This window comes from Musa acuminata, chromosome BXJ1-10 (assembly GCF_036884655.1).
Source record: "Musa acuminata AAA Group cultivar baxijiao chromosome BXJ1-10, Cavendish_Baxijiao_AAA, whole genome shotgun sequence".
NCBI classification, from domain to species: domain Eukaryota; kingdom Viridiplantae; phylum Streptophyta; class Magnoliopsida; order Zingiberales; family Musaceae; genus Musa; species Musa acuminata.
In genome coordinates, this window is record NC_088336.1 from 20,625,485 (window position 1) to 20,651,798 (window position 26,314).

At 35.7% G+C, this 26,314-nt stretch overlaps 2 protein-coding genes across 6 annotated transcripts; one reads left to right on the forward strand and one right to left on the reverse strand.

The window, feature by feature from the left end:
* Window positions 1–672: 672 nt before the first annotated feature.
* LOC135582408 (probable LRR receptor-like serine/threonine-protein kinase At1g56140) lies at window positions 673–20,697 on the forward strand. 4 transcript variants are annotated; one of them, XM_065086298.1, is made up of 20 exons: window positions 676–980; window positions 1,077–1,239; window positions 1,334–1,405; window positions 1,684–1,755; window positions 1,861–1,932; window positions 2,045–2,116; window positions 2,353–2,424; window positions 2,586–2,657; window positions 2,753–2,824; window positions 3,345–3,416; window positions 3,509–3,580; window positions 7,258–7,329; window positions 8,962–9,036; window positions 12,356–12,421; window positions 12,508–12,546; window positions 17,625–17,683; window positions 18,517–18,884; window positions 18,974–19,169; window positions 19,261–19,415; window positions 20,013–20,697. In XM_065086298.1, the coding sequence occupies exons 1-20, from the start codon at window positions 881–883 to the stop codon at window positions 20,034–20,036; spliced, it is 1,965 nt and encodes a 654-aa protein (XP_064942370.1). In that variant the 5' UTR covers window positions 676–880; the 3' UTR covers window positions 20,037–20,697. The 4 variants fall into 4 exon arrangements, with proteins under 4 accessions (XP_064942372.1, XP_064942371.1, XP_064942370.1 ...); XM_065086297.1 differs by lacking the exon at window positions 20,013–20,697 and having other exon boundaries at window positions 19,261–19,650; XM_065086299.1 differs by lacking the exons at window positions 3,509–3,580; window positions 20,013–20,697 and having other exon boundaries at window positions 675–980; window positions 19,261–19,650.
* A 1,303-nt stretch (window positions 20,698–22,000) lies between these two features.
* LOC104000409 (transcription factor HHO2) lies at window positions 22,001–24,218 on the reverse strand. Of its 2 annotated transcripts, XM_065085462.1 has the most exons (6): window positions 23,941–24,218; window positions 23,636–23,847; window positions 23,345–23,518; window positions 23,107–23,275; window positions 22,806–22,882; window positions 22,001–22,705 (listed from the first exon to the last, which is right to left on the reverse strand). In XM_065085462.1, the coding sequence occupies exons 1-6, from the start codon at window positions 24,152–24,154 to the stop codon at window positions 22,436–22,438; spliced, it is 1,116 nt and encodes a 371-aa protein (XP_064941534.1). In that variant the 5' UTR covers window positions 24,155–24,218; the 3' UTR covers window positions 22,001–22,435. The 2 variants fall into 2 exon arrangements, with proteins under 2 accessions (XP_064941534.1, XP_009420714.2); XM_009422439.3 differs by having other exon boundaries at window positions 23,107–23,518.
* Between the last annotated feature and the right edge of the window lie 2,096 nt (window positions 24,219–26,314).

Below are 26,314 nucleotides of genomic sequence, written 5' to 3' on the forward strand. Positions count from 1 at the left end.
TTTAAATCTAATTATATATTTTAATACATTTTCTCTGAGTTTTATGAAAAAGTATATATTTTTCTCATTTTCTATACCAAAGTCGAGAAGTAGTCTACAAGCCAGACAATACAAAAAAAAAAAGAGGGAAAGATATTTGGAACAGTTCCTGTAAAAGGATATTATATATATATGAGAGTAAAAAAAAAAAAATCATCTAACCAACCTATTTTCTCAAGCATCATTAACTGGTAAAATAAAACATTTTTCATTTTGTCTTTTATATATACTTGTTCTACTTATTATCAAATGCGGAATGAGACGAGCTTTGGTAGCCTTCGAAGACCTGGTAAAGCAAATCCAGCCGCCACTCGCATCATGCATGTTTTCCACTCCACTTTATCTGATATGAATTGATGTTGACCAGCACAGAAGCGTCAACCGTAGACTTCGTATATTATTATTATTATATCTATATATAAGAATAATAAATGTGTATATATATATTTCCAAATAATCCATTTATCAAGGATGGAGTATATTTTTTTTGTGAGCTGCGTCCTGCGATGCGCTTCAGGGGAACTTGCGACCTGAGTGTGCGGTATGGAAAGTTTTGCTCTCCTCATTTATTTTTATCGACTAAAAAAATATCCAACTCAACAAATACATAAAAAAACACAATCAATTAAACGGTCAAAACCGGCGAAAGAATCAGCCCTTCCGACCACTCTTCCCTCGCCACCCGCCCTGACGACGACCTCTCTCTCTCTCTCGCTCTCAACCCGAAAGGCCATCATCAATAACCAACCCCAATTCCCATTCTGCTCTACAGTCAACCCTGCAATGAGTTAATCCACCCTTCAATCTCTTCTTCTTCTTCTTCTTCTTGCGCACTTGAGAGATGGTGCCGCAAATGCGATTCTTCATCTTCCTCTTTGCCTTCGTCTTCTCGATTATAACCCCGGGTGGTGGTGGGCTGAGCTACACAAATGCGACCGAGAGTCTCCACTCTTTCCATGATCTCTCGTGTTTGTTCTTTTGACGACTTCCAGTTCATCTTTAACTTTAGTTTCTGTTCTTGTTATTTCTGTCTTCAGAGGAAGCATTAAGAAATATTCAGAAACGATGGAGAATAACTACCTGGGAGAAGTTACTGTCGATTGATCCCTGCGACCGCCTTAAACCGTGGAGGCGAGACGGTGAGAATGCCTGGATCAACTGCAGCTGCGAACCAAACAACAGCTGCAGCATCATCGAATTGTGAGTGTATCTCTTCGCCCTGGGTCCTCCTCTCGGTAATCGAGCTTCTTGGTACCATTATTGCCTCCCTAATGACGTTCTCTGGTGGCTGCAGGAAGGTTTTTGAAATGAATGTCTCTGGTACGATTCCGGATGCCCTCTTCAATCTGACCAATCTTGTCAACCTGTGAGCTCTCTCTTTTTGTTTTTTTGTGAGCTCTCTTTTTTCTTCTTGATCACTAGAGAGAGAGAGAGAGAGAGAGAGAGAGAGAGAGAGTCTTACCGTGATTTTTTTTCTTTAATCGAAGCATAGTTGACAGAGCTAGCGATGTAGCATAGATATTAGTTGAAATTTACTAACTAGTTTATGTAGTATGTTCTTCCGTTTTGTACCATAAGTTATGTTGTAAAATTATCTTACATCTAGCATGAATTCACACTGAGCTTTAAAGTTTGTGGATGCAGGAACTTGAGTCGCAACATTTTGAATGGTTCAATCCCCGAAGACATTCACAAACTCAAACGCTTACGTATCTTGTAATTCTTAACATTCTTTCTGTTAATTCTCCTCCTTTTATGTGAATCAGTAACTCCATCCATTATATTGATTGACTCTTGATTTGTTTTTAATGCATCACTTAGGAGCTTGGACAAAAATCAATTTTCGGGTAATATTACTCCAAGTATTGGCAACCTGACTAATTTGACTTATCTGTAAGACGAGATCTCTCTCTCTCTCTCTCTCTCTCTTTTGGCACTTGCATTGGTGGCCGAATCAGAAGAAATAGTTCTGTGAAATAATTTATTGTTACGCTGATGTTTTCAGAAGTTTGGGTACAAACAGATTCTCTGGGAGCATTCCCAGTACAGTTGGGAGCCTTACCTTGCTGGAGCAATTGTATGTGTAGTATCAATTTAGATTTCTGCAATATTAGTTTCCATAGTCTAAGAATTATTTCTAGGAATTTATCACATCTGTTTGGGATTCATAATTTAGTACCTGACTTGATGAAAGCAAAAAAAAAAAAGAAGCAATTTGCCAGAAGTATATTTACAATATATCAAAGTGAAAAATAGAAATGAACTTATATTAGTATTAGCATTTGATATATTAAATGTTCATCATTTCATTAGGTACATTGACAGCAGTGGGTTGAGTGGACCACTTCCCAGTGACTTGGCAAATATGACAAGTCTTAAGACGCTGTAAGTACCTCCCGTCGTTGTGTAATTTTCCATCTGATCTATCTAACATCTCTAGAATATTGTGTTCATGCTAAATGTCCTTTCTGTACCTCTACATGCACCTATTTGATATTGACTGCAAGGAAGAATAGGGGAGTTCATATGAGTTTTCTTTATTGCAGATGGGCTTTTGATAATGACTTCACTGGAAATTTGCCAGAGTCCATTGGACAGCTTACTAATCTCACAGATCTGTAGGCCAATATTTTTGGTGTACCTGTGCATGTTTGCTTATAAATACCAGATACACATAATCATGCATATCTTTGTCATGTTTTCTTCTTTACAGACAGATATATGGGACATTCCTTGAAGGACCTATCCCCAAAAAGCTCTCAGCACTAACAAAGCTGGAAACTCTGTATGTATGCAAAATTTCAGTTGGTCTTTGCTTTCCAAATAGGTCTTATTAACTAAATCCTAAAACTTGTTTTTAATGTCTGTGCTGTCAAAGAAGTTGTCTGTATCCTTCCATGTAACTCTAAAAAGTATAGCTAGTACATATTTAATATGTAAATTTCCCCATCAGTAGTAAGAAATTTAATGTGATAAATCTAGGAGTTACAGTTTGAGTGAGGTAAAGTATTGAGGAAACTGTATTATGCTGTTTGAAGCAACTTATTAACTGTGTAGAACATCTTGTTCTGAACTGTGTTGAATCATATTTTTCATTTTTGTGTTCTTTGTTTCTCAGATGAATTTCTGAACGTCTATGCCATCGTTTTGTTTTCTTCCATTTTTTGGCAAGTAGTCATTCCTTTAATTGATTTTACTAGGAGGCTTGTCAATTTTCATTTTTTTTATTATTCATCTCAGAAGATAGTACACAGAATTAAGTGATATATCTGATCAAGTTCACTTATCACTACCATTTTCTTCAGAAAACTTGGTGATCTATCAGGTGCAGATTCTAATTTATCATTCTTAGAGAATATGAAAAGCTTGTTCACTCTGTAAGTTATACATATCTTAGTTTTTTCAAACGAAATATTTGGTATATTTATCGGTTGAAACCATTGACATTACTGATGTGTTATGATTATAGTTCTTTGAGAAACTGTCAAGTTGCTGATGAAATTCCCCCTTTTCTTGCAAACTTCTCCAACCTAACTTACCTGTAAGTTATCCTGCAAATATTGTATTCTTTCTTTTCATAGGATTTGATTGTTGATATTTAACAAGTCAATGGGAATTGACAATAGTTAATGCAATACACAAACAACTAAAATTAATTTCTCATAATGTTTGAGGAGAAATGCTACTTGGACTTCCAAATCTTCTCTGTGAATTACAATAAATATGTCACAATGCATTCTGTAGATTTTCACAGTTAGAGGCAGGTAATGCTACATGGAACCTACATTCCTATGCACAGAGTTAGTCATTTTCACATGTTAGACACATTAAACATTTTGAGTCTTTGACTTTATTCTACAGCATCATTTTATAATGTTACAGGAAAGTAGAAGCTATTTTCTTTATTTATAAAGCCACTTCCTACAATTCCTTCTTATCTTTCATATTTTCACAACAATGCAATTAGTAAAATCAATTTGCACCATGTTCCCATATCTCCTACCCTGTCTCATTTCTGAATCTTGATCAACTTGTACATGTGAATATATAGTTATCCATGCAACCCCAAAGTCCCATTTTCCTCTCAAATGTTGGTCACTCTTCTCTTAATATATATAAGTTAAATGCTGTGAAATGAGTATCATCAGCAAGATCTCACACATAGAAAAGTAATTTTGAAACTGATTCATGCTTTTAGTCCAACTTTTATATTTATTAAAGGATCAAACTAAAATGGGAAAATAGTGAAGAAAATGGATAAAGAAACTAAGCTTTTCTTTCTTAACATTATATCTGGTCCATGTGTATGATGCTCCTCTTAGTGGAAGGCAGATTTTATTAGAATATAATGCTTGATAGGCTCACTGTTAATAACTTGAGCTTTGAAGTATTTTAGGCAACATAATTTGAGGCTTGTTCTATCTGAACTGTTGAACCAGTGGAACTATTGAGTTGGATAGTAATATTGGTTCTATTGGTCACATTGTCGACCTAACACTACTGATATGCTGATAGTAGGCCCAATAGTAAAAGGTTCTCATGGGTATTGCAATAGGCACGCCATGATGTGAAGTCACCATCATTGTTTCCATTAGTCTCACATGCCACATATCACAGGCAATAATTTTGTGCTATGTGACGTGTTAAGCTTTGACGAATACACCAGAGAGATTGTAATATTCTAGTTAACTCTGTGTTAGAAATTGATTGTGGGAAGCTTGGGACATGCAATTTGGTACATTGCCAGCAAAGGGTATACCATCATCTATATAATTTCAATTTGAACAGAATAATAGAATTATGGTAATAAATGGGTGTTACTTTGTCAGTTTTATTGAAAATTTGAAACCATCTTCAACTTCTACATCAATGTGATAGAAAACATGATAATTTTTATTTAGGAGTGTGCAGATTCATCTTACATTTTAAGCTCTCAATCTAGGGACCTGGAATTTGAGTTTGTTTCCAATTACCTACTTTAACAACTTGAAGTGATCGCTGCTTTGTTTTGTCTAGTTTAACAATGTGATAGTTGCATTGCTTTAACTTATCTACGTTGATAACTTGGAGGTTGATTTGCTTTTAATTTCCTGTTAACATGGTTACTTTGCTTTGGCTCATCTACTTTAGCAACTTGGATTTCTCACTTTCTTTTAAATTGTTTAGTTTAACGGAATCACATTAACTTGCCCAGCCTAACAATTGAGAGGTTCACTTTAATATGACATTTCTAGTTGAAAGTCTAGGGTGCTTTGAGATCTTAATATGACCCTTTTGGAGGAAACAACTTATATATTCCTTGTGTAAGAACTTTGACTTGCCTATGAACCAATCACCATATATATCAGGACTTACGGTTGTGCATGGCTATGTTGGTAGTAGGTACATAATTCAGTTATCGATTGCGTCAGCACTTTAATCGAAATACTCCAATTTGAGTGATAGATTACAAATAGGACAGCTGTAAAGAGCATAAAACAATCATATTGACGATATGTTCTAGTATGTCTTGATTTGTTCAGCCAATGTCTTAATAGTCACTTGAGTCAAGGACTGAAATCTTGATATGGTATTAATGCCAGTTGTCAGTCGGACTGGCACAGAATTGGTATTCTACTTTATAAACTAGTTCTCAACCATCAAAACCCTATTATACCCTGTTTTTTTATTGCCTTAGACAATGAACAAAAAAAGTTTCTATGACCTGCTATGAATATATTAATACATAAAAACTTCTACAATGCATAAAGTTAGCACATGATGCACGTACCACCCATCTGTCACAAATATGCAAGTGAAATATTTGTGAATACATGACCACTATAGAAGTCATGACTTACCATTGGGTGGATTATACCACCTAAAGGAATATTGTGTTGTATAGGGAGGGTGGTCTGGGTTTCAACATCACATGGTTGGAGATTATGCTTAGAGTTTTGAAGAACCCATGAATAATATTGCTCCCACAATATTTGAATTTGATAGATTGTGCCTCTGGCCCTCTGTTATACCAAACTAGCATAAGTCGTGGCATCTTGGTCACTAAGTTTAGTTCTGGTACTAGCTAATTTATTGGTATGATAGGTAAATAGTCTTGCTATGACTGCCAGCGTGGAACTAGTTTTAAGTGTTGATAATGATGGTTTAGCAGTCAAATTGCCATGATTATACAGTTATGATGAGCCATATGAACACTGTTATTTAGCAAACTAAGACCAATTATTGATGTCATATTCCAAACTAAGACCAAACTTATGAAGTTTGTTTTTCCTTGCATTAACTAATATCATGGATGATATGGTGCTATAACCATCATCTTACTTGGCATTAACAAAACATTAATTCTTAATCCATGCTCTCTCTTAGTCTCTTTGTATTTTTCATATTAGGAATGTAAAGCCCCCAACCTTGACCACTATTTTCATAGACATCTTACTTTTTACCTTAGTATTATCATTCTGAACCTCACAAATACTGGAATTAGATGGACAAAGGGTATGATCATGCTCCTATAACATTTACTCCTTAACGATATTTAAGAAGTCAACTAAGTGCTATGACCAACCTTTCTCCTAGCCATGTTATAGGCATGATTGAGGTTAACTTGTTGTACCATGGGCCACGAAAAGCTGACTGCCTATGACTTGACCATTGCTTAGCATCTGGCCCTGGCCCTCATACTGAGGTGGTTCATTCTGCCGGTTGTCCTTGGTCTCTTCCAAAATAAACTGAGATAAACACCATCAATCTACTGTGTTTTCGAGTAATAGACCATCTTGGTTTCTGCTTAGCCAGTCTATCATCAAGTTCCAATCATCTTGTTAAAACCCAATGTCAAATGGATCTGACTTGGGCTCCTCCATTTCTTTATCCACTTCTAAGCTTGTGGCAATTGTGCCCATGGAATTGAATTTTTGGTCAACATGAGCCATATCATACTGAACTGTTTCAATTGCCAATTTTTTATAATGATGTTCACAAAATTTATACTCTAATAAAAGACAACACACTATTGCAAGTTGCATATAGTTTTTTGCATGTTATGGACATCCAAATCTAATAAGCAATGAAAATATATCAATTATATCCATCTCTTAGCATCAACCATACTTTTATAGATATGAATATTTACTTAATGTTTTGAACAAATTCTCTTATTCAGTTTGTGAATGGAGAATTTTTCTAGATCCTTTGAGATGATGCAAGCTTACCTTTCAGGGACTTAAGTTTCAACAAATTGCATGGTTCTATTCCAAACTTATTTGGAAAGCTTGCTACCTTACGATATCTGTGAGTTCTATCATTTCTTAATCTTTTCTCTATTCAAATTAGGTGTCTCATAACTCATTTGTAAGTGAGCCAAAAAATGTTTTGGATCTCAAAATTTATTTATCTCGTCTATCACCATTTGCTTGTTCTTGGCATATCTATTAACAATTTCTACTACTAAGTTGCTGTTTTCTATAAAATTGTTTGAGACAAAGCTTCTCTTCTTACCTATTTGGCAAGTTTCACATTCTTTTCACATTTAGAATATTTTAGTCATAAAGGTTGTATATTATGGAACATTGATAAATAGCTGAACAATAATTGGCTTGAAAATCTTGATTGGAATAGGAAAAATTCCTTAAATGCTTATACAAATCTGATATGTTTGTATGGACAAAGTTGACTGGGCAATCTTGCAAACTGAATGACGGAAGAGTCAGATGATGAATTTATCTTGTAAGTATTTACGCTGGATGCTAGAATCCAATGAATAAAGTTGGGTTTCTGAAATTTTAAACATTGTGCATCAAATGGTAGCAAAAAAGGAGAACCTCAGTTTTAAAATACAGTGCTCATATAATTTATAGTTTGTTCTTCCTTGGAAACATGTTTGATGCCCCAGCCCTGAATAGAATTGAAGGGCAACTATGCTTTCCATGAGTCGTCAAGTGTTGGCATTATATCCATGATTTTTCTATGATCATGATACACATAACCATAACATAACATCATAACCATAACATCATATTAGAAAACTAAAGGAAGTTGGTAGCATGACATCAATATCATATATGAAAGTGCAAATTCTGAATATTCATATTATTACTATAGTAACAAGTTCCTCATAATACAACAAATGTCCCAAAGCTTAAAAGAGATCTCTTTCTCAATACATCTCACTCATTAGTCTCATAGTCCTCACAACTATCAGTTTACATATCCACCTGCAACATTAATAAGATTGTGTATGGACACTCAGTATTTAAACATTTTTATGAACTTGGGACCCTTGGGTTAAGCTCGCATTTAAAATTATGAAACTTATTGCATATTATAGTTGTGGAAATGAATGTGTAAACAAGTAGCTAGCTTATTTATAAGGTCAATGCTCCACATACATAATTCAGAATATAATAATTATACATCATCCTACAAATTCTACAAGTTCTGTGTGTTTTATAATAATTGCACTTGACACAAGACACAACATCTACAGCTTTTTATATGACTTTGCTGGCTTTTCATATTGACAAATGAATGTATCGGATGTGGCCTGATCCAATATTATTGCCTATACAGATCCATGAAGCACACAATTCTTAAATGTCAGTTCTTTTTAGGTTTTCATATCACTTTTCAGGTGTGTTATTTTGATTTTTAGTGCATGTTCTGGTTGTGTATATATATAGGGATATATATTTTGAATGACTTAACTATTTACATTAGAGGGAGAAAAGCAACCTTGTATAACAGCATACATTAGCTGCCTGATGATCTGCAGTAAATAATTCATATGTGACAATAAGTTCATTTTGACTGCAAGCACTTCAAAATTGTCTTGAAAACTATGTTTGTTGCTGACACAGAAGTTTGAGATTTATAGATACATTTTGAACCTGCATCACTTTTTTTTCTTTCATTGTCTTGGAGCAGGTTTCTGGGGAACAACGCGCTAAGTGATTTATTTCCTAGTGAAGTTTTAACTGAAAATAAACATCTGACTACAGTGTAAGTTCAATAATTGCTTGATTATTTGTTTATGTTGTTTACAACTTTCTTGGAGTATTCAAATATAATTATCATGGTGTTATAAATATTTTTTCCATGATTCATAAAATTTTAAATATAATTTTGTGATCATGAATTTTAAGTTTACTGGTACCAAAGGTTTCGTTGACCTTTGAAAAGCCAAGCCCAAATGATTAAGGAAATTCATATAATAACCTTTTCTCATCCAACCGGATTTGCCAAATAATAGCACTGCTTATTACTCTTCTAGAGTTAAGTCATCCTACATGGTCTTTCTGGGTAAGACCATGTGACATTTTTTTAGTCACTGCTAGAAGTAATGGTGCATCAAGGATTTTTTTCATCCTTTACGCTTGTTGTTCAATTCTTCAATAGATTTTACATTTTCTTAGATTGCACATGTCTTGGGGTTATTCAAGGAAAAAACCATTTCGTTGTTCCTCATTTTAGCTTTCTGTTTCTTCCTTTATACTGTTTTCATAGTGATACATGGAAATATTTTAGAACCTAAGAAGAAGCAGATTTTGCAAAGCTGTTTCAATTCTGTATCTTTTCTGCTTTTGCTTCCTTGTAGGCTCTTGGTTTTAAAGCTCCTATTTTGTGCAATCTAGATAATATTTACCTAGTACACTCACAAGTCACATCTGCACACTGCTACTTCTTTAGATGTAGTATGACTCAGACTCTGATATCCACTGAAATTCAAATTGGGATAGACTAAATATAGAAGGAAAGAACTAATTCTCATTGGGCTAAGGCCACAAACTCAGTCGTATACCTTGGCTCTAGATTATACAAGTGCTTATAACTTAAATAGAACTTTACTGTTAGCAATATTTACATTGCTTAATTTTCAATCTATTATTCAGTAAACTAAACAAATGATTGATTTTTATGTACTAAAACTGAGTAATGCTTAATGCTAAGCAAAGACAATCAAGAACAAAACCTCACCATGGAGATCCTTACTCTGTACCTGCTCATGTAACTTTCTCTTTGCAAAATTCAAGCTCAATATCAACCTATCAACCATTATTTCCATCATTTCAAACTATGCCTGTCCAGTTTGTCTCAATGACTGTAAATATGGTACGAGTAAATTTTCAATAATGAAAAAGATGGAAGACATGAGTGAAGGTTAAATAAGTCCATATCAACTTTATAATCTTGAATTAAGATAAGTTCCAACCTTTTGTATAGGTATTAGGTAGAATCATGATTCACCTTACCAGTTTGAATCGGTGCACCGGTGGGCTGGTGGTATGGTACGTACTGCCCATACTAGTGTATCATGTGTTGGCACGACGAGGTATGTCGATGGCATAGGAAAATGACAAAAAATAGCTCCAAAACTTTCTAAAAAATAGAAAAAAAAAATATTAGAGTTTTTAAGTAAGAAATAAATATAAATTAGTTTAAAATTAGCAAAAAATAATCTAAATTAGGAAAGAATAGTGATATATACCTTTGATTATAGAGTTCTTCTAATTTATGTGTTAATCCTTCCTAATTAGCCTTCCAAGTTTGATCCAATCCACAAATCATAGCTTTGTGGAGTTTAAGAGCGTGCAAATATGAAAGAAATATGCAAATGAGAAAGTGACTAAGAGATCAAATAAAGTCAGAAGAGCGAAAGAGGAGAGAATGAGGATGTAAAAAGGGTTTAAAAACCCTTTCTAGTGGTTCAAATAGTAAAATGGAACATTTGAATCATATCAATCCTAGCCCTTGATTGGTATCAATTGAAATCCAACCGTTACCGACCAGTACAGGTCGATAATGATCGGATTTCGATCATTTCGACTGGTACAGACCCCATATCGAATGATACAGGGTCATATAACATAGGCTACCTGATATAGGGTAGTCCGCGTATCATCTCGTATCAAACTGGTATGTACTGCCCATACCGAGTGGTATACTACAACATTATAGACCTTGAGTAGAATATAGACCTGTTCTATCTAACTTTCATAAACAGCTATATGAAGAATGAACTGCCTCTATCCCCACCCTGCATAAAATCCAACATTTCAGTCTTAGACAAGTCTATCATATCATGTCCAGCACACAATGAACTTGCTCCTACTTCCAAATTTTCACAACCTTGATAGATTCTTTTGACAAAAATGTGATAACCTGAGACAGCGAGTGGCATGTGAGAGATGACCATGAGAGAGAGAGGTAATCTTCCTCTCTCTGTCAGTTTCTCTCACTTTCTGTCAGGACCTATATGATACGTATTGTACCAATGCTGACTTGTATCAAACAAGTTCCCACCTGTACCGGTTGGTATACCGTGGTCTAACATTTGGGTCATATTACAATATATGTATTTGTGTATTGAATTGCTGATGTTCCGTCTAGCTGGTGCATATGTTTCATACTGAGCAGTGTGGACTGGTACAACAAGCTATTGGCATTACCACTTTGTTTCTCTCCCACAATCTTGACATTAGACCTTTCCTCTTGGCTCCAAGAAGCCCCATCATTAACCTTATTCTAATAGTGACAAGCCTTTAATCCTTGATATAAGAACAATATGCTAGATGAAGTGCTACACAGAAACAGTCTTCCATGTGGATGACTTCTGTGGATAATCACCATTTCATGTTTAGTCTATGGACTCTATGCCACCTCTACGACTGTGTTCATGTGCTACTACAATGACTATCCATTGTGATGGTTAAGGTCCCTGTTCTCCAGCTTACTAATGCATATTCTTTTGGACAAAGGCAAGCCTTGAACTAATGTGGAAAAGTGCTCAACCTCCTCCCTAGTCATGAAGGATGATCCCTTCACATGGATACCTCACCACAAAAGAGCTTAAGATCTCAATTAATCAATTAATAAATAGAGAATGGAGCTTAAAAACTCAGTCGAGGTGGCAAGGAATATACTAGGGAGAGCTCCAGAATCCTTAATGAAACATTAATGGTATGCCAGTGAGGAGCTCAGAAACTGTTATCGTATCGTCACATATGACCCCCCAAGTTGTGGTAGCCATTTGGGCTTAATGAATAAATTCAGTAAGGGTGCAGCTGAAAGTCTTTTAGTACATTTGATTCTCAAACATCACACAAGCAGATCTTATGTCAGCTGCATAAATTATATAGGACACCTGAAACGAGTCTACATAGGATACAATCTATCTATACTTGAATGATAGAATTTCTGTTTTGGTTTCTGTTTTCATTTATCTCTAGTTGCATTCTTCAAGTATCATCAATTCCATTTCTGTTAATTCTCGGCATATCATGTGCAAACTTTTGATGTATGTCCTTGACATGATTGGCAGAGATGTTTCCTTCAACAATATCTCTGGATCTTTTAGTAGCAGTGATTTAAGGGAAGAGTTATCAATGTATGTGATATCTTTCTTTTCTTGCAATACCATTTTGATACACCTGTTTTGACTTTGTTTTTTGTTCTTGTTTCATTTTCTATTAGGAATTACATTGGAACTTCAATGAACAAACAAAGTGATAGGTAGGTAAGCTATTTACAGATTGATTACTATTACTGAATTACTGGATGTTTAACTACTATAATACAGAAGAAACATCTGCATATGTTTCACTTTGTTACAATTCTTTGATAACTTCTTATCTGCACATATTTCACTTTGTTGCGGCTCTCTCGTATATGGAATATAAAGGTGCTACTAAATATTTTCTTTTGAGTCACATTTTTTTTTTCTTAGTTAGATTTAGTTTATGGGTGAACAAAAGGTAAAAAATTTGTTATGGTTCTTCTCATTTAGTTACATATGCATTTGAAATTAATTTCTGAAAAACATGCAAAACGAATAAGATTTAGAATTACCATAAGGGCAAGGCCACATAGGAGTGCCAGTTAAAAATGGGGGTCAGAAATAGAGAACAACACAAAATAAATTAGACTTCATGTATATAATATTGCTAATTATCAGCTTGATACAAACAATAAGATAATGTGTATTTCCATGGATCCTGGTGAGAGAATATTTGGGGCTAAGACAAGGTGAAATCTGCAGCAAAACCTAGGAGGCAGGTTAACAGGAGGGAAAGGTTACCTTGCTGCTGTACAAGTGCATCCAGCCAGAAGCAATATTTTAATGTATACTAAAATCATGTCTTCAAAAAGGGGTGTCATTTGGAGGCATCATGGCTTCTTGATTGAAGAAGCTGAGTGATATAAGAAAGTAAGAAAAGAAGAGGTAGGATGTTTATCTAAATTTAATGGATACCAGAGACAAAATTAAAGCTGTTGAGGAGGAAGAACTTTGGCAAGATAGGTACTGGGCAAAAGAGAAAGAAAAAAAAAAAACAAATCTGGAGGTAGAGCCTGAGATGTTAGCACAACATGAAGAAGTATTTTGGGGATGAAGGTTGAGGTTAAAAACTGGCAAAAGTGAGAAGAGTGCTAGAATATATTCTCAAAATCATGATTTTACATATACATCCCTGTAAAACCTCAAAAGTAACAAATGTTTGTTCAAAGTTAGCTACCATCTTTAGGCTGCTGAAAATATACCATTGGTGGTCAAAATAAACCAAAAAACCATTTTCAAACATGCCTGCTGGTGTAATGGGGCCATGTTAACCTAGTGCCGTGTTAATATTTCAGGTTGTATGCTAATTGTACTGCTCATATCACTGAATAAAATTATATATAAAGAAAAATGAGTAGTATATTGAGTTGGATGGTTCCCTTACTGCTTGGTTGAACCAATAAATACCAGTGGATATGCACTAGTCTGATTAACATTTTAAACAGTGAGGTACACCCAACCTAACTAGTTATTAATCAAAATGACATTGGGTTGGAAAGCAAGAATTATTAGGAGTTGAGAGCATTTTTGTGTTTGGTTAATTATCTGTGTTTATCCTAATTAAAAAATGTCTTTGGATTTGGCCATTCCAAAAGTTGCACATGCAGAATCTGAATACTATATTATAAATCCTAAATCAAGAAAATGTAATCAAAACTTCTATGTATGCTGTATTATGAATCTGATCAGAAACATCAATGGACATACAAAAAATTATCCTTCTCTTGTACAATTCATAGGAGACTTAACAGGTCTATTCAGAGTCTGGTCGCCACAGGTGAGCTTTTCATGTAGTTCAGGCCTGGTTTATGTTCTAAACCGGGCAGTAAGGCCTGGCTTTTTGCCGGGCAACCAAGTATAGAGCAGTCTGCATGCCCATATTGCAATGGACCTGTGCATAACTGCATATTATCCAATATGTACCAATCCAGGTGACATTTAAATCCATGATTTAGAACAGTGTCTGCCGTACCAAAGCGTACCACCTGTACGGGGCGGTACGTACCGGTCCGACAGGTACTCGGTACGCGGACCGCCCGGTACTGCTACAATATTACACTGTAGCACTGCTACAGTATACAAAAATAATATAAAATTATCGGTACGCCCTGGTGTACCGCCTGGTACACCGGTACCATACCATACCGAGCCCGGGTCGAAACTCCAGTACGGTACGGTATGACGATATGACTGCTTTAATTAAATAAGGTTGGACTGTTCCAAGATTTAGTCCAACTAGGATTTCCATTAATTAGTTAAATTGTATCCATTGTCTACAAAGTTTACCATGCATGATTGAAAGGCTAATATGGAACGTGGCACCCTCCCATTGGCTGTTCATTGGCTTTGGGCATCCCAGGTGCTGGTCACAACCCCCCATGTGTGCCTTGGGTTTTGACTTGCCTTGCCTAGGCTGTCCATAGTTAGCCAAAATCAGTTCAGGTGTGGTATCAAAATGTTTTTAGGTGTAACATTAGTCAAACTGATTGCAAAGAGGGCATGATGTTACTGTTAGATTCTTCTGCTCTTTTGTACAAGAAAGAGAGCATCTATAAGGCTATGGGACTTGAGATAGTTTACTACTTCTATGTTTCCTTTTGTAGGAGCATGTATCTATCTAGAAGTATTACCGAGTGTATAATATAATCTAGTCACTGTTAGGTTCAAACTATTGGGTTTCTTGAGGATGGTCCGGAGAGAGAAAAAAAGGAAACATATGCTTGGGAAAAGCCTTAGTCTGCTGACTATGATTTGACATTTAATTATTGACCTGATCAACCATTTTCAATAATTCAAGCTATGCCACCGAAAAAAAATGAACACCAAAGCAACAACACATGACAGCCTAAGTAGGACAAAGTCATAAATCAAAATTAGGGGGATTTTCCTTGTTCTTCAGTGACATGTGGTGAACCTGTGATATACAGATTATCCAGAGGCTCAATCTCCAGGGAGATCTTATAAACATTAATTCCTCATCCCACTGTTGTGCTGGACCAGAACCTTGCAAACGTATTATGACATTTCCAAGTACCCTGCAAGTATCACTGTCAATTTATAGGCTGACAATTGAAGGTCTATTCTTTCAAGAATGTGTGAAGTTAATAGGAAAGGTTGAAAAGAAAATATTTGTATTAGAGAGCATTTACACGTAACCTTGACAGGGTAGGGGCTAAAATGATGAAAAATTATCTAAGATGGTATGGACCTACAAAAATTTTATTAGAAATCATAAGTAAATATTTTAATGTTTTTATTTAGTTAAGGATATTGATTTGCACAAAGCTCAATCTATATAATTGACTCCAAATGGTTGAGACATTAGGATTTGTTGCTATTGTTGTTTGTATGTTTATTGGTGGCCATCAAGGCATCAACAGCAATTATTTTATGATTTTCTTTGTATTGCAACATATTCTACAATCTGCACCATTGCAAAAATATTAGAAAGATGTATTTGCTATTCAGAGTCTGGTCGCCACAGGTGAGCTTTTCACCTAGTTCAGGCCTGGTTTATGTTCTAAACTGGGCAGTAAGGCCTGGCTTTTTGTCGGACAACGAAGTATAGGGCAGTCTGCATGCCCATATTGCATTGGACCTGTGCATAACTGCATATTATCCAATATGTACCAATCCAGGTGACATTTAAATCCATGATTTAGAATCCCTTGGAATACAATTTAATGGAGATATGACTGCTTTAATTAAATAAGGTGGGACTGTTCCAAGATTTAGTCCAACTAGGATTTCCACTAATTAGTTAAATTATATCCATTGTCTACAGAGTTTACCATGCATGATTGAAAAGCTAATATGGAACGTGGCACCCTCCCATTGGCTGTTCATAGGCTTTGGGCATCCCAGGTGCTGGTCACAACCCCCCATGTGTGCCTTGGGTTTTGACTTGCCTTGCCTAGGCTGTCCATAGTTAGCCAAAATCGGTTCAGGTGTGGTATCAAAATTATTTTAGGTGTAACATTAGTCAAACTGATTTCAAAGAGGGCATGATGTTACTGTTAGATTCTTCTGCTCTTTTGTACAAGAAAGAGAGCATCTATAAGGCTATGGGACTCGAGATAGTTTATTACTTCTATGTTTCCTTTTCTAGGAGCATGTATCTATCTAGAAGTATTACTGAGTGTATAATATAATCTATTCACTATTAGGTTCGAACTATTGGGTTTCTTGAGCATGGTCCAGAGAGAGAAAAAAAGGAAACATAAGTTTGGGAAAAGCCTTAGTCTGCTGACTATGATTTGACATTTAATTATTGACCTGATCAACCATTTTCAATAATTCAAACTATGCCACCGAAAAAAAAATGAACACCAAAGTAACAACACATGACAGCCTAAGTAGGACAAAGTTATAAATCAAAATTAGGGGGATTTTCCTTTTTAGTGACAATGTGGTGAATCTGTGATATACAGATTATCCAGAGGCTCAACCTCCAGGGAGATCTTATAAACATTAATTCCTCTTCCTACTGTTGTGCTGGACCAGAACCCTACAAACATATTATGGCATTTTCAAGTACCCTGCAAGTATCACTGCCATTTTATAGGTTGATAATTGAAGGTCTATTCTTTAAAGAATGTGTGAAGTTAATAGGAAAAGTTGAAAAGAAAATATTTGTATTAGAGAGCATTTACACGTAACCTTGACAGGGTAGGGGATAAAATGATGAAAAATTATCTAAGATGGTATGGACCTAGAAAAATTTTATTAGAAATCATAAGTAAATATTTTAATGTTTTTATTTAATTAAGGATATTGATTTGCACAAAGCTCAATCTATATAATTGACTCCGAATGGTTGAGACATTAGGATTTGTTGCTATTGTTGTTTGTATGCTTATTGGTGGCCATCAAGGCATCAACAGTGATTATTTTATGATTTTCTTTGGACTGCAACATATTCTACTATCTGCACCATTGTAAAAATACTAGAAAGATGTATTTAGGTGCTTAGTGTCATAAATTTATGGGTGCATGATCACCAACAGTAGGGAGCAAAATGTGCCTTCAAAAGGGCAGGGACATCTTTTAATTAGAGCATATTTCAATGGTCTACAGAAGCTATAAAATAAACAGTGGTCATTGTGCAGTTCAAGCCATGATCACATCATGTGCAGCCAATTTAGAACAACTGTGCCACATTTATAATCGACAAAGTTACCAACAGAAATGTTTCTGATATATTGTCAATGCCAATGTTGAGTACTAATTGAGTAGTTCTTCTTTCATGATGCAGCCAACCTTTTCTGAAATGCATTGAAATGGAATCAAGTCCATGCAGTAGCAACTATCGCTGTATGTGGTAATGTGCTTTTTGATGCATCATAGCTCTCGTGCCTGTTAATTATTTATTATCTATCACTATCAAGTTTGCACATCGTCAGACATATTTGAGTTGCATTTTCTTTTTATCACTTTAACTTCAGTGTTTATTATTTTATCATTTATTGAATTAGTCCTATCCATTATATTGTTATGATGGGGATCTTATCAACCTGAAGAAAGAAGAATCCAGGGTAGCATTTACCTGAGTAGTGATCATATGAATCTTCATATCTGATTGGCTATAATTAATTAACTGCAAGAACTAATTATTGCTCCTTGTTAATGCAGAAGAGTGCAAGCAAATCAATGGGTTCATCAACAAATTTAGTTCATTTATTACGTCTGACTCATACTCATTTCACATAGAGGACTGGTTGTTGGTGTATGGTATCAAATTATGATTTAGCCTATTATATGCCTACAATTTTTATTTTCAGACTTTGGTTTCATAAAAAATATTATAAGATAATGCTATGATCTTATCAACGGGAAGGAAATTTTGCTTTTTTTTTGTTTCTTCTATGTTTTAGGCTAACAATTAGACCCATAATATTATAAGGCTTCATCCTTTCGTCTTCAAAATCTCAGTTTGCATACCAAAGTCTAAACAATTCTACAAATTGCAAAGTAAGTCGAGGAAATATATATAAGCAATGACTGGCATGGCTAATCAAAATATCACTGTGCTTATTCCAGTTTATTTTGGCAATGTACATAGTTCATATAAATCATTCATTGCCCAGATATGCTATCTTTTGAATTCCTTACAGTATGTGTAGTCTCATTCCAACTTCTCAATGCAGCTGCTGTGGGTTCATTTTCTGTTAATTGCGGTGGGAAAGAGTTGTCTTTGTCAGGAATTGATTTCTTTAGTGACACTACACCTCTAGGAATGGCAGACTTTTACATTAGCAGTAACCATCGATGGGCTGTGAGCAGTAGTCAATCTTTCATTTCAAAGTCCAATGGTTCCAATTTTATAGTGAACACAGATGAACCCATGCCAAAGTTATATCAAACAGCACGAATTTCAACAAGGTCCTTGAGATATTATGTGGTTGGTTTGCAAAATGGAACTTACAAGGTGGAACTCCTCTTTGCTGAGATTGTCATGGATGATACACCATCTTGGACTGGTCTAGGAAGGCGGATATTTAACATTTATATTCAGGTACTTTCTAGATTTGAATATAAACTATTGGGAGAAAAAAGGTGCATGAGATAACTTCATTGCATTTTGCTTATGTGAACAATGTGCAGAATCAATTAGTTGAACAAGATTTTAATATAATTGCGGAGGCAAAAGGATCTAAAAAACCTTATAATAAGACCTACAAAATCACTGTTGCCAACAACATATTGGATATACATTTGCTCTGGTCTGGAAGAGGAACTTGTTGCATACCAGCCGAAGGAACTTATGGGCCATTGGTGTCTGCAATAAATGTTACCCGAGGTTCTATCTTCAACTGTCATTTCTTCTTTATTTTTGTTTTTATGTGCAACATAAAATAGCATTCTCTCTGCTTGCTTTTCTGTTTTACCAGAAGATCATTTCACACCGTCACCAACATCATCAAGCAACAATGAGAGAAGGGCTGGAATTATTGTAGGAATTGCAGCAGGCTGTGCAGCTGCTGTGATAATACTGTCATCAATTGTTTATCTGTGGTGGAAACGAATTGATTTGGACCATGTTCAAGTACGTACAAATACTTCAAAGCAAAGTTGATATGTTGCACGCTATGTTGTTCATTATATCACGCAATGTATTATTTGTAGGAATTGTCTATGTTTCTTTGTGTGTTCATATGAATACTGTCAATTGATCCTTTAACATCTCTAAATGTTTTACCTGTAAATGTGTATTTGAGTTTGGGATGCCGAGTCAATGTAAATATGACTTTATCATAATAATCTTTGTATGTAAACCCTCATTGCTGACAGGTGTTATCTTAAAACTTAATTTGCCTGTGATCACGGTGCATTCTTATTTGATGCCTGATAGTTTAGTCCAAGAAGTGACCTACATTATCGAGTTGAGATTGTATATGATCATTTCAACTGGTTTAATACCTTCTTCAACTATGTGATCTTTAACTATTATTTTTTTTATTTTTTGGCTGTTCTTTAATTATGTTATTGATGGTATATGATTAAGTGTTAATTGTTGGGTTGATAGAGAGCCCTTTTATTGCACAAGGAACTATCTATCTTCCACCAGCCACAATTATTATTTTCCTTTTTCTTATAAATTCTCTAAACAAATTTCTTTCTTTTGCTCCTATCTGTATCTTAGGATGTCCATAATGGAAGAGAATAAAGAGGGTTTCATTCATCTCCATTTCTGTTGAGTACTTGGGAGCTTTTGCACTGGTGGCTTTGGCTATTGATGCTGATGGCCATTTGAAGAATTGGGTATCTCAACATCTAGCAAATGGCAGCATGAACATAAACAGCTTCTCTTATACTGAGAGTCTTAGGACAAACTCATTGATCTTTTAACCCTCCTGATTCTGTATCTAGAGTTGGTCCTAATATTCCTCACTCAGGAATGCAAATGGTTGATGAGACATAAAAGTAAATGTTGTCATGAGCAATAGCTAAAGACAAGGTCAACAAAGAAGTGTTGGAAGATCTCAGATGGCAGCTGGGGATATCAGGTGAGGTAAATGGGCATTCCACTGGCAACTACTAGGTAAGAGTCCATGGGAGGTTCCATTCTGTCACTCAAAGCAGATACATGCAGAAAACATGACTTAGTTCTCTACAGGAGACACCTCTGTATCTGAAAAGATGTTTGATGCTTTGGTCCTACGTCATGAGCAGATGCAAAAATTAGGTCTTCTCTGCTCTTCTATATAGCAAACAATGCAGATGAGCTTGATAAGCAGTGAGGAAAAAGAAGCAAAGATTATATTGCAGTAAGTGTATGGGTAGCATGTTAAGAGTGCTGGTTCTGAAAGATTGTGGCATTTCATATTAAATGCTGCAAAATTATTTGAAGTTTTAAGCAATTCTAATGTATAAGAAAAAGCTGCAACCTTCAATGTTACAAACATCTGGCCTCATGAACAGAGGAGTGATAACACACCATGAAATAATCACTGGTGGAGGATGTTCATCCCAACTGATCATGAAAGATAGAATGAGATAATATTGTCTCAAAGTTAGAAGAAAATGGTACTGATAATACTCTGATACCATAAGGATCTAAGAACTAAGAAAGCCATGAAAAAGAAAAGGCCAGAGTATTTTTGAAGTAATTTCCTGTAGGAAACAAAAAAAAAAACTCAATTAGGGATTGAAATTTCAAACCATAACGCTAGTACCGAGTAGTACATATCGGTTCGTCAACAGTACGCAAACTACTCATTACCGTGTGATACGCTTGATATAGCTCCGCATCGGATGATACGAGTTTGTATCAGGTGGTAATGATCGAAATTTTGACCATTACTAATATGTAACAGTATTCTAAGTTCAATTTGATTGTTGGAACCCTTTCTCACGGGTTTTTAAACACATCCTTCCTTTATTTCACTCTCACCCTCTTAAACTATCTCAAATTTATTTTTTCTTGTATTCTTTTTCTTATTCTCACATTTGCTCTCATAAACTCTACAAAATAATGATTTATGAATTAAATCGAGACTAATTTGAGAGGATTAAGAAAAAAAAATTTAATCAAGAGGTATGTATTCTTTTCTTTAATCAAAATTACATATTTAATATTTCTTTCATATGTTTCACATATTTATGATGATAAAATAGGTTTAATTATATTTTATTAAAATTATTTAATATTATGATTAGTGATTTTAATGATAATTTAATATTAATTTTGGATCAATTCAATGTCTTTATACCAATTAGGGTGTTTCATATGTTTATAGTATTAAAAAAATTAATAAATAATTAATTATATTAATCATGTGATTAATATATTTAATGATGATTTCATCATAATTTGATATATATTTGATCAAAATTATAAATTTTGCATAAAGTTATTCCTCTGAAAAAGATACGTGACACTATTCTTATGATTTTACTAAATCTATACTAAAAATTATATCCTAACCTTTTTTTTCAGGTATTTTTGGAGGATTTTATGTTTAAATTAGACGTAGCATATGATATCGAGCAAAGCTCGGTACATTGGTACAGTACAAAATTTTAAATCTTAACATTAGTTTCAGATCAGCTGTACCTATAACTTTCTGCTAATCTCATATCAGGCCAAGAACTGAGATCATAGAACAGACCACAATCTTAATTGTTCGATAGCATCAGCACCAACGTAGTATTATTTCCTGTGACATCGATAAAAATTGGAACACAACCAAACTTTGGCTGAAAAATTCTAAGACACATCATGTGCAAAACCAGCAGAACCTCTTTTGTGTTTTCGTTCAAGAGGAAGTGGCACTAATAAGAGATGTTCAAACATCAAAAACCAACTCTCGGCTTTTCCGGGTCCAAAAATTAAGGAAGAAAACTCATGAGCTACCAAAAACACTTTAGGATGAACTCTAAGACTCCTCTACTCAGCACAAGTGATCCCTTTTTCTCATATCATTCTCCAATCTGATCAGATCCTGCAAGTTCTTCAAAACTCTGAAATATCTATCTCTATACAATGGGAGTAATATGTCACTCTTCATAGTTCACCTAAAATCCTCTCTTCACATAGTAACTCTCTGATTCTAAAACCTCCTGCTAAATATGTTCAGCAGACACTTCCCCCCATGTCCAGTTACAGCACTCTGACCTCCCATCTTCTTCACAGCTATCTCCAGCAGTAGCAGATACTGCTAGATTAGATCCAGCTAGCTGAAGAGGGCTTTGAGGAGAGCCAGAAAGTGAAACACTCTGCTGTGGTGAAGTAGTGTAATTCTCTGGAGGAACCCACAGTCCTCTTAAAACCACAACTGGTTGATCAACAATAGGTGAAGAATTAGGCATTTTTCGCGCATGCAACCGATATTTCTGAGGCAGAAAACAAGAACATCATGTCAATTCAGTGACAAATAATGGAGATTAAGAATTAGGAAACCACGAGAAGAAAGATGTAGGATTTAGAAAGCACCTGCAGGTGGCTCTTCACTTCATCATTGGTGAGGCCATCCACCTGCATCAGTTCCCTGATTTGTTTTGGAGTAGCCACTGCGTCAAGAACATCGAAATCAGATCAGTCGTGATGGATTAACTCCGGCATAAAAATAACTACAGTCAGATCATTGTAAACAAGAATCATGAATGCCTTGTTCCTTCAATATACTTGTACATATTTCTTTTCCGGTTACCTATGTCAAGGAAATTAGAACTGTAGTATGAGAAATTTTGAGGCTATTCTTGATACGTGAGAGAATACGAGAAATTAAGACAACCTTGAGCACCACCGAGTTGTTCGAGAGCAAGGACAAACCGGCGATGCAGCTCTGGCGACCAGCAACGCCTTGCTTTTCTTGGTGGCTGCTGCTGCTGCTGCTGCTGCACCTGCAAGCTAAGGCAGGTGCCTGCCATCGCCAGGGCCGATGCCGCAGCTCCACCAACTCCCTGAGAACCCGAGAGACTGAGAGAATGGTCCTCCGCGGCGGCAGAAATAGGGCAAAAGGCGTTTCTGACCGCAGGTGACTGCAGAGGGAGGTCAGGCAACATCACTCTCGGCTTCACCTCCTCCTTAGAGTTCATCACAAACGGAGACATGCCTTTAAACGGCACGAATGCGCCCACCGGCCTCCGGCTTTTGGATTCTGAGAACAAGCTCTCCTCCTCACGGCGAGCGGCTTTTGCATTTCTCTGCCATCACAAGCAAACAATCACTTCAGAAGGAAACAGAACAACACAAAGCATCAAAAAAGCGGAAGCAACTTAATCCAAAGAAACTGCCATCAAAATTCCTCTTATCCTCTATACCTCTTCTGTGATGCTATAATCATCCTTATTGTTATTCACTGTAGTCCACAGCTGTGCGGAACTCATCCAGCTGATCTTGTTCTTGCTCTCTGATTCCAGCTTCACCCCTCCCTCCTCACCGCACTTACTGTTAATGGAATTGTGCTCTTCGCAGGCATGAGCGAATCTCTCGCCTCGGCACCTCTCAAGCTCCTTCTTCAACCCCTCTATTACTGCAGCTCAAAAATTTTTTCCGTCGAAGCATAAAAATCCAACTTTTACATCAAAAATCGCTCAGAAATCTAAAAATTACATAAACTCCGTACCATCAGTGATGAGAAGCATACAGAGAGGGAGCTCGCGCTTGAAAGCCTCGATCTTTCTCCTCTCCTCTTCTAGACTTCTCACGGACTCCTCCAGTTTCGCGACCTTGCTGTCTACGCTCTCGACCGCGGCCGCCGCCTCCTCGAGGAAGCCGCCGACGGTTGTCATGGCGCAGAGATTCAGGTCCAGCCCGATACCCGCCACCGACGGTCCCATTTCCGTTCTCTCTCTCTCTCTCTCTCTCTCTCTCTCCTCCTTTCGCAGATCTCCAGCCCTGTGGAAGATGAGAACAAAGTTGAGAAAGAGCGAGAGAGACGTCCATTTTTATACACACCACAAGTGAGGAAGACGGTCGGACGAAACCCGTCCGGTTCAGGTGAACCGGGAAATATCAGCCTCGAGTCCTCGCGTAACGCGTCGCGCGGAGACACGCGTCCCACGCGGCGATCCGAGTCGCCGAGTTGGATCGGAATCTTCTAAGTTTCTTTTACTGTTTTCTTTTTCATTTTATTTCGATCTGTGTTTTTTTTTTCTTTTTTTTGGTACTTGGAATTTTGAAAGGAAAAAAGATTTATATTATGGTAACGCGAGATGATTTGTAGAAGCGACTTCACACACACATATATTTCACTTACTTTTGTGCTATAATCACAATATCCAAAATTAAAATTTTAATCTGATATCTTTTTCCTTTGTTTATCAGACCAATATGGTACCAACTCTGTCTCCTATTATTAAAAAATAATATATATTTTTTTACAAAAAGATAGGATGTTAAATATGGAATTTAATAAATATTTTAATAGCTAAGTAGCATTGGGTGAGGTTTCAAACCCTAATAAGTGAGATAAAAAAATAATATTGACCATATGATTCGACTTGATAAAATCATAAATTTTGATAGGTAAACATAGTATCAACTAAAATTGGAACTCAAGGTTTTACTAAATCCACGATGGTCACTATAATTATGGCATAAGATATACTAAATTAATATATCTTTTTACAAATGAAATTGATAAGAGGTTACGATATATGAATATCCAATAACATCGTACCGTATCAAGCACATAATCAAATTGACACATTGGTTCGACGATCCGTTGCTTCCGATATGATGTCAGCATAATTGTTTAACATGTTAATCTATAATTTCCAACATCAATGTGGACCACTCCCCCATAACCATAATTTCATAGCTTAATAGTGGTCAAGATCTAACATAATCACCTTGCAAATACATGATTTATTGGCTTTCATGATATATAATAGTTTATTCTTGACAATGGATTGAATCTCATAAGATTCTTTTTTTTATTACTCTTGTATCCTCCAAATCTCATACTGACTTAAAGTATTAAAAGAATTTTATCGAACATACTCTTAACATAATTTTTATAGATTATTTTCCCTACTCGAATTATAGAAGATTGGATCTAAGTTGGTCGTTGTCTACAACACATCAAACAATTGAAATCTAAATTTAAAAAAAAAATAGTTTTATAGTTGATTAAAATTCTAGAGAGATCATCACACATACAACTAATATTATATTAACAAATCATAACAATTGAAATCTTAGTGTTCTGTATACTCAAAGAGATGAAAGAATAAAATCTTCTTTTCCATCCTCAATTTCACATCACACCCATTTCAATTCTTATTTTATCTTTCAAAATATATTTTTTTTTCCAAATTAATCCCCTGAATTTTTAATTTTTTCCCCCTTCCAACCTAAAATGAATTGTTAATCATCCATCAGGCAATGGCATGCTTGTTATTTTCAGTCAAACCAAGGGGCGTTTTAGTTAGGTAAACAACAGCGTGCAAGCGCCTCATCAAATCCCAGCCAGAAGGCGACACGTGGCGCGTACAAGCTGCCCTCCCATGCACGCTCTTGTCGTCGTCATGACGTGAATTGATGCCCTTTTTTTCCTTCTTTAATTATAGTTCGTACCTTTTGATGGTGCAGAAAACACGAAGATGGACGGACAGACTCCTTCTTCTTCGTGGGATTTCCTTCTTGTCCGCCACGTGGTGGAAGCACGTTCGTTGATGTTTCTTCTGATGTCGATGTTTTGCACAGATACCGCAAATTTAGGGTTCAGAAGGTTGTTTGGGTATGTGTGCTATATTCTCTCATAATTATTCTGACAAGATTGGGGGAGAGAGAAAAGATTCTTTGTAGTAGCTAATGGACAATCCGATAGTGTCATCAAAGATTCCTCTTTTCTTTTTTTCGTTATTTTTAATGGTACAAATATGCATTTGACGCTACAGGAAATGCGAGCTACTGTCATTATAAACCTAAAATTCAAATCCAATCTACTATTTAGACATCAAATTTTGAACCAATAACACCACATTCATAACGTC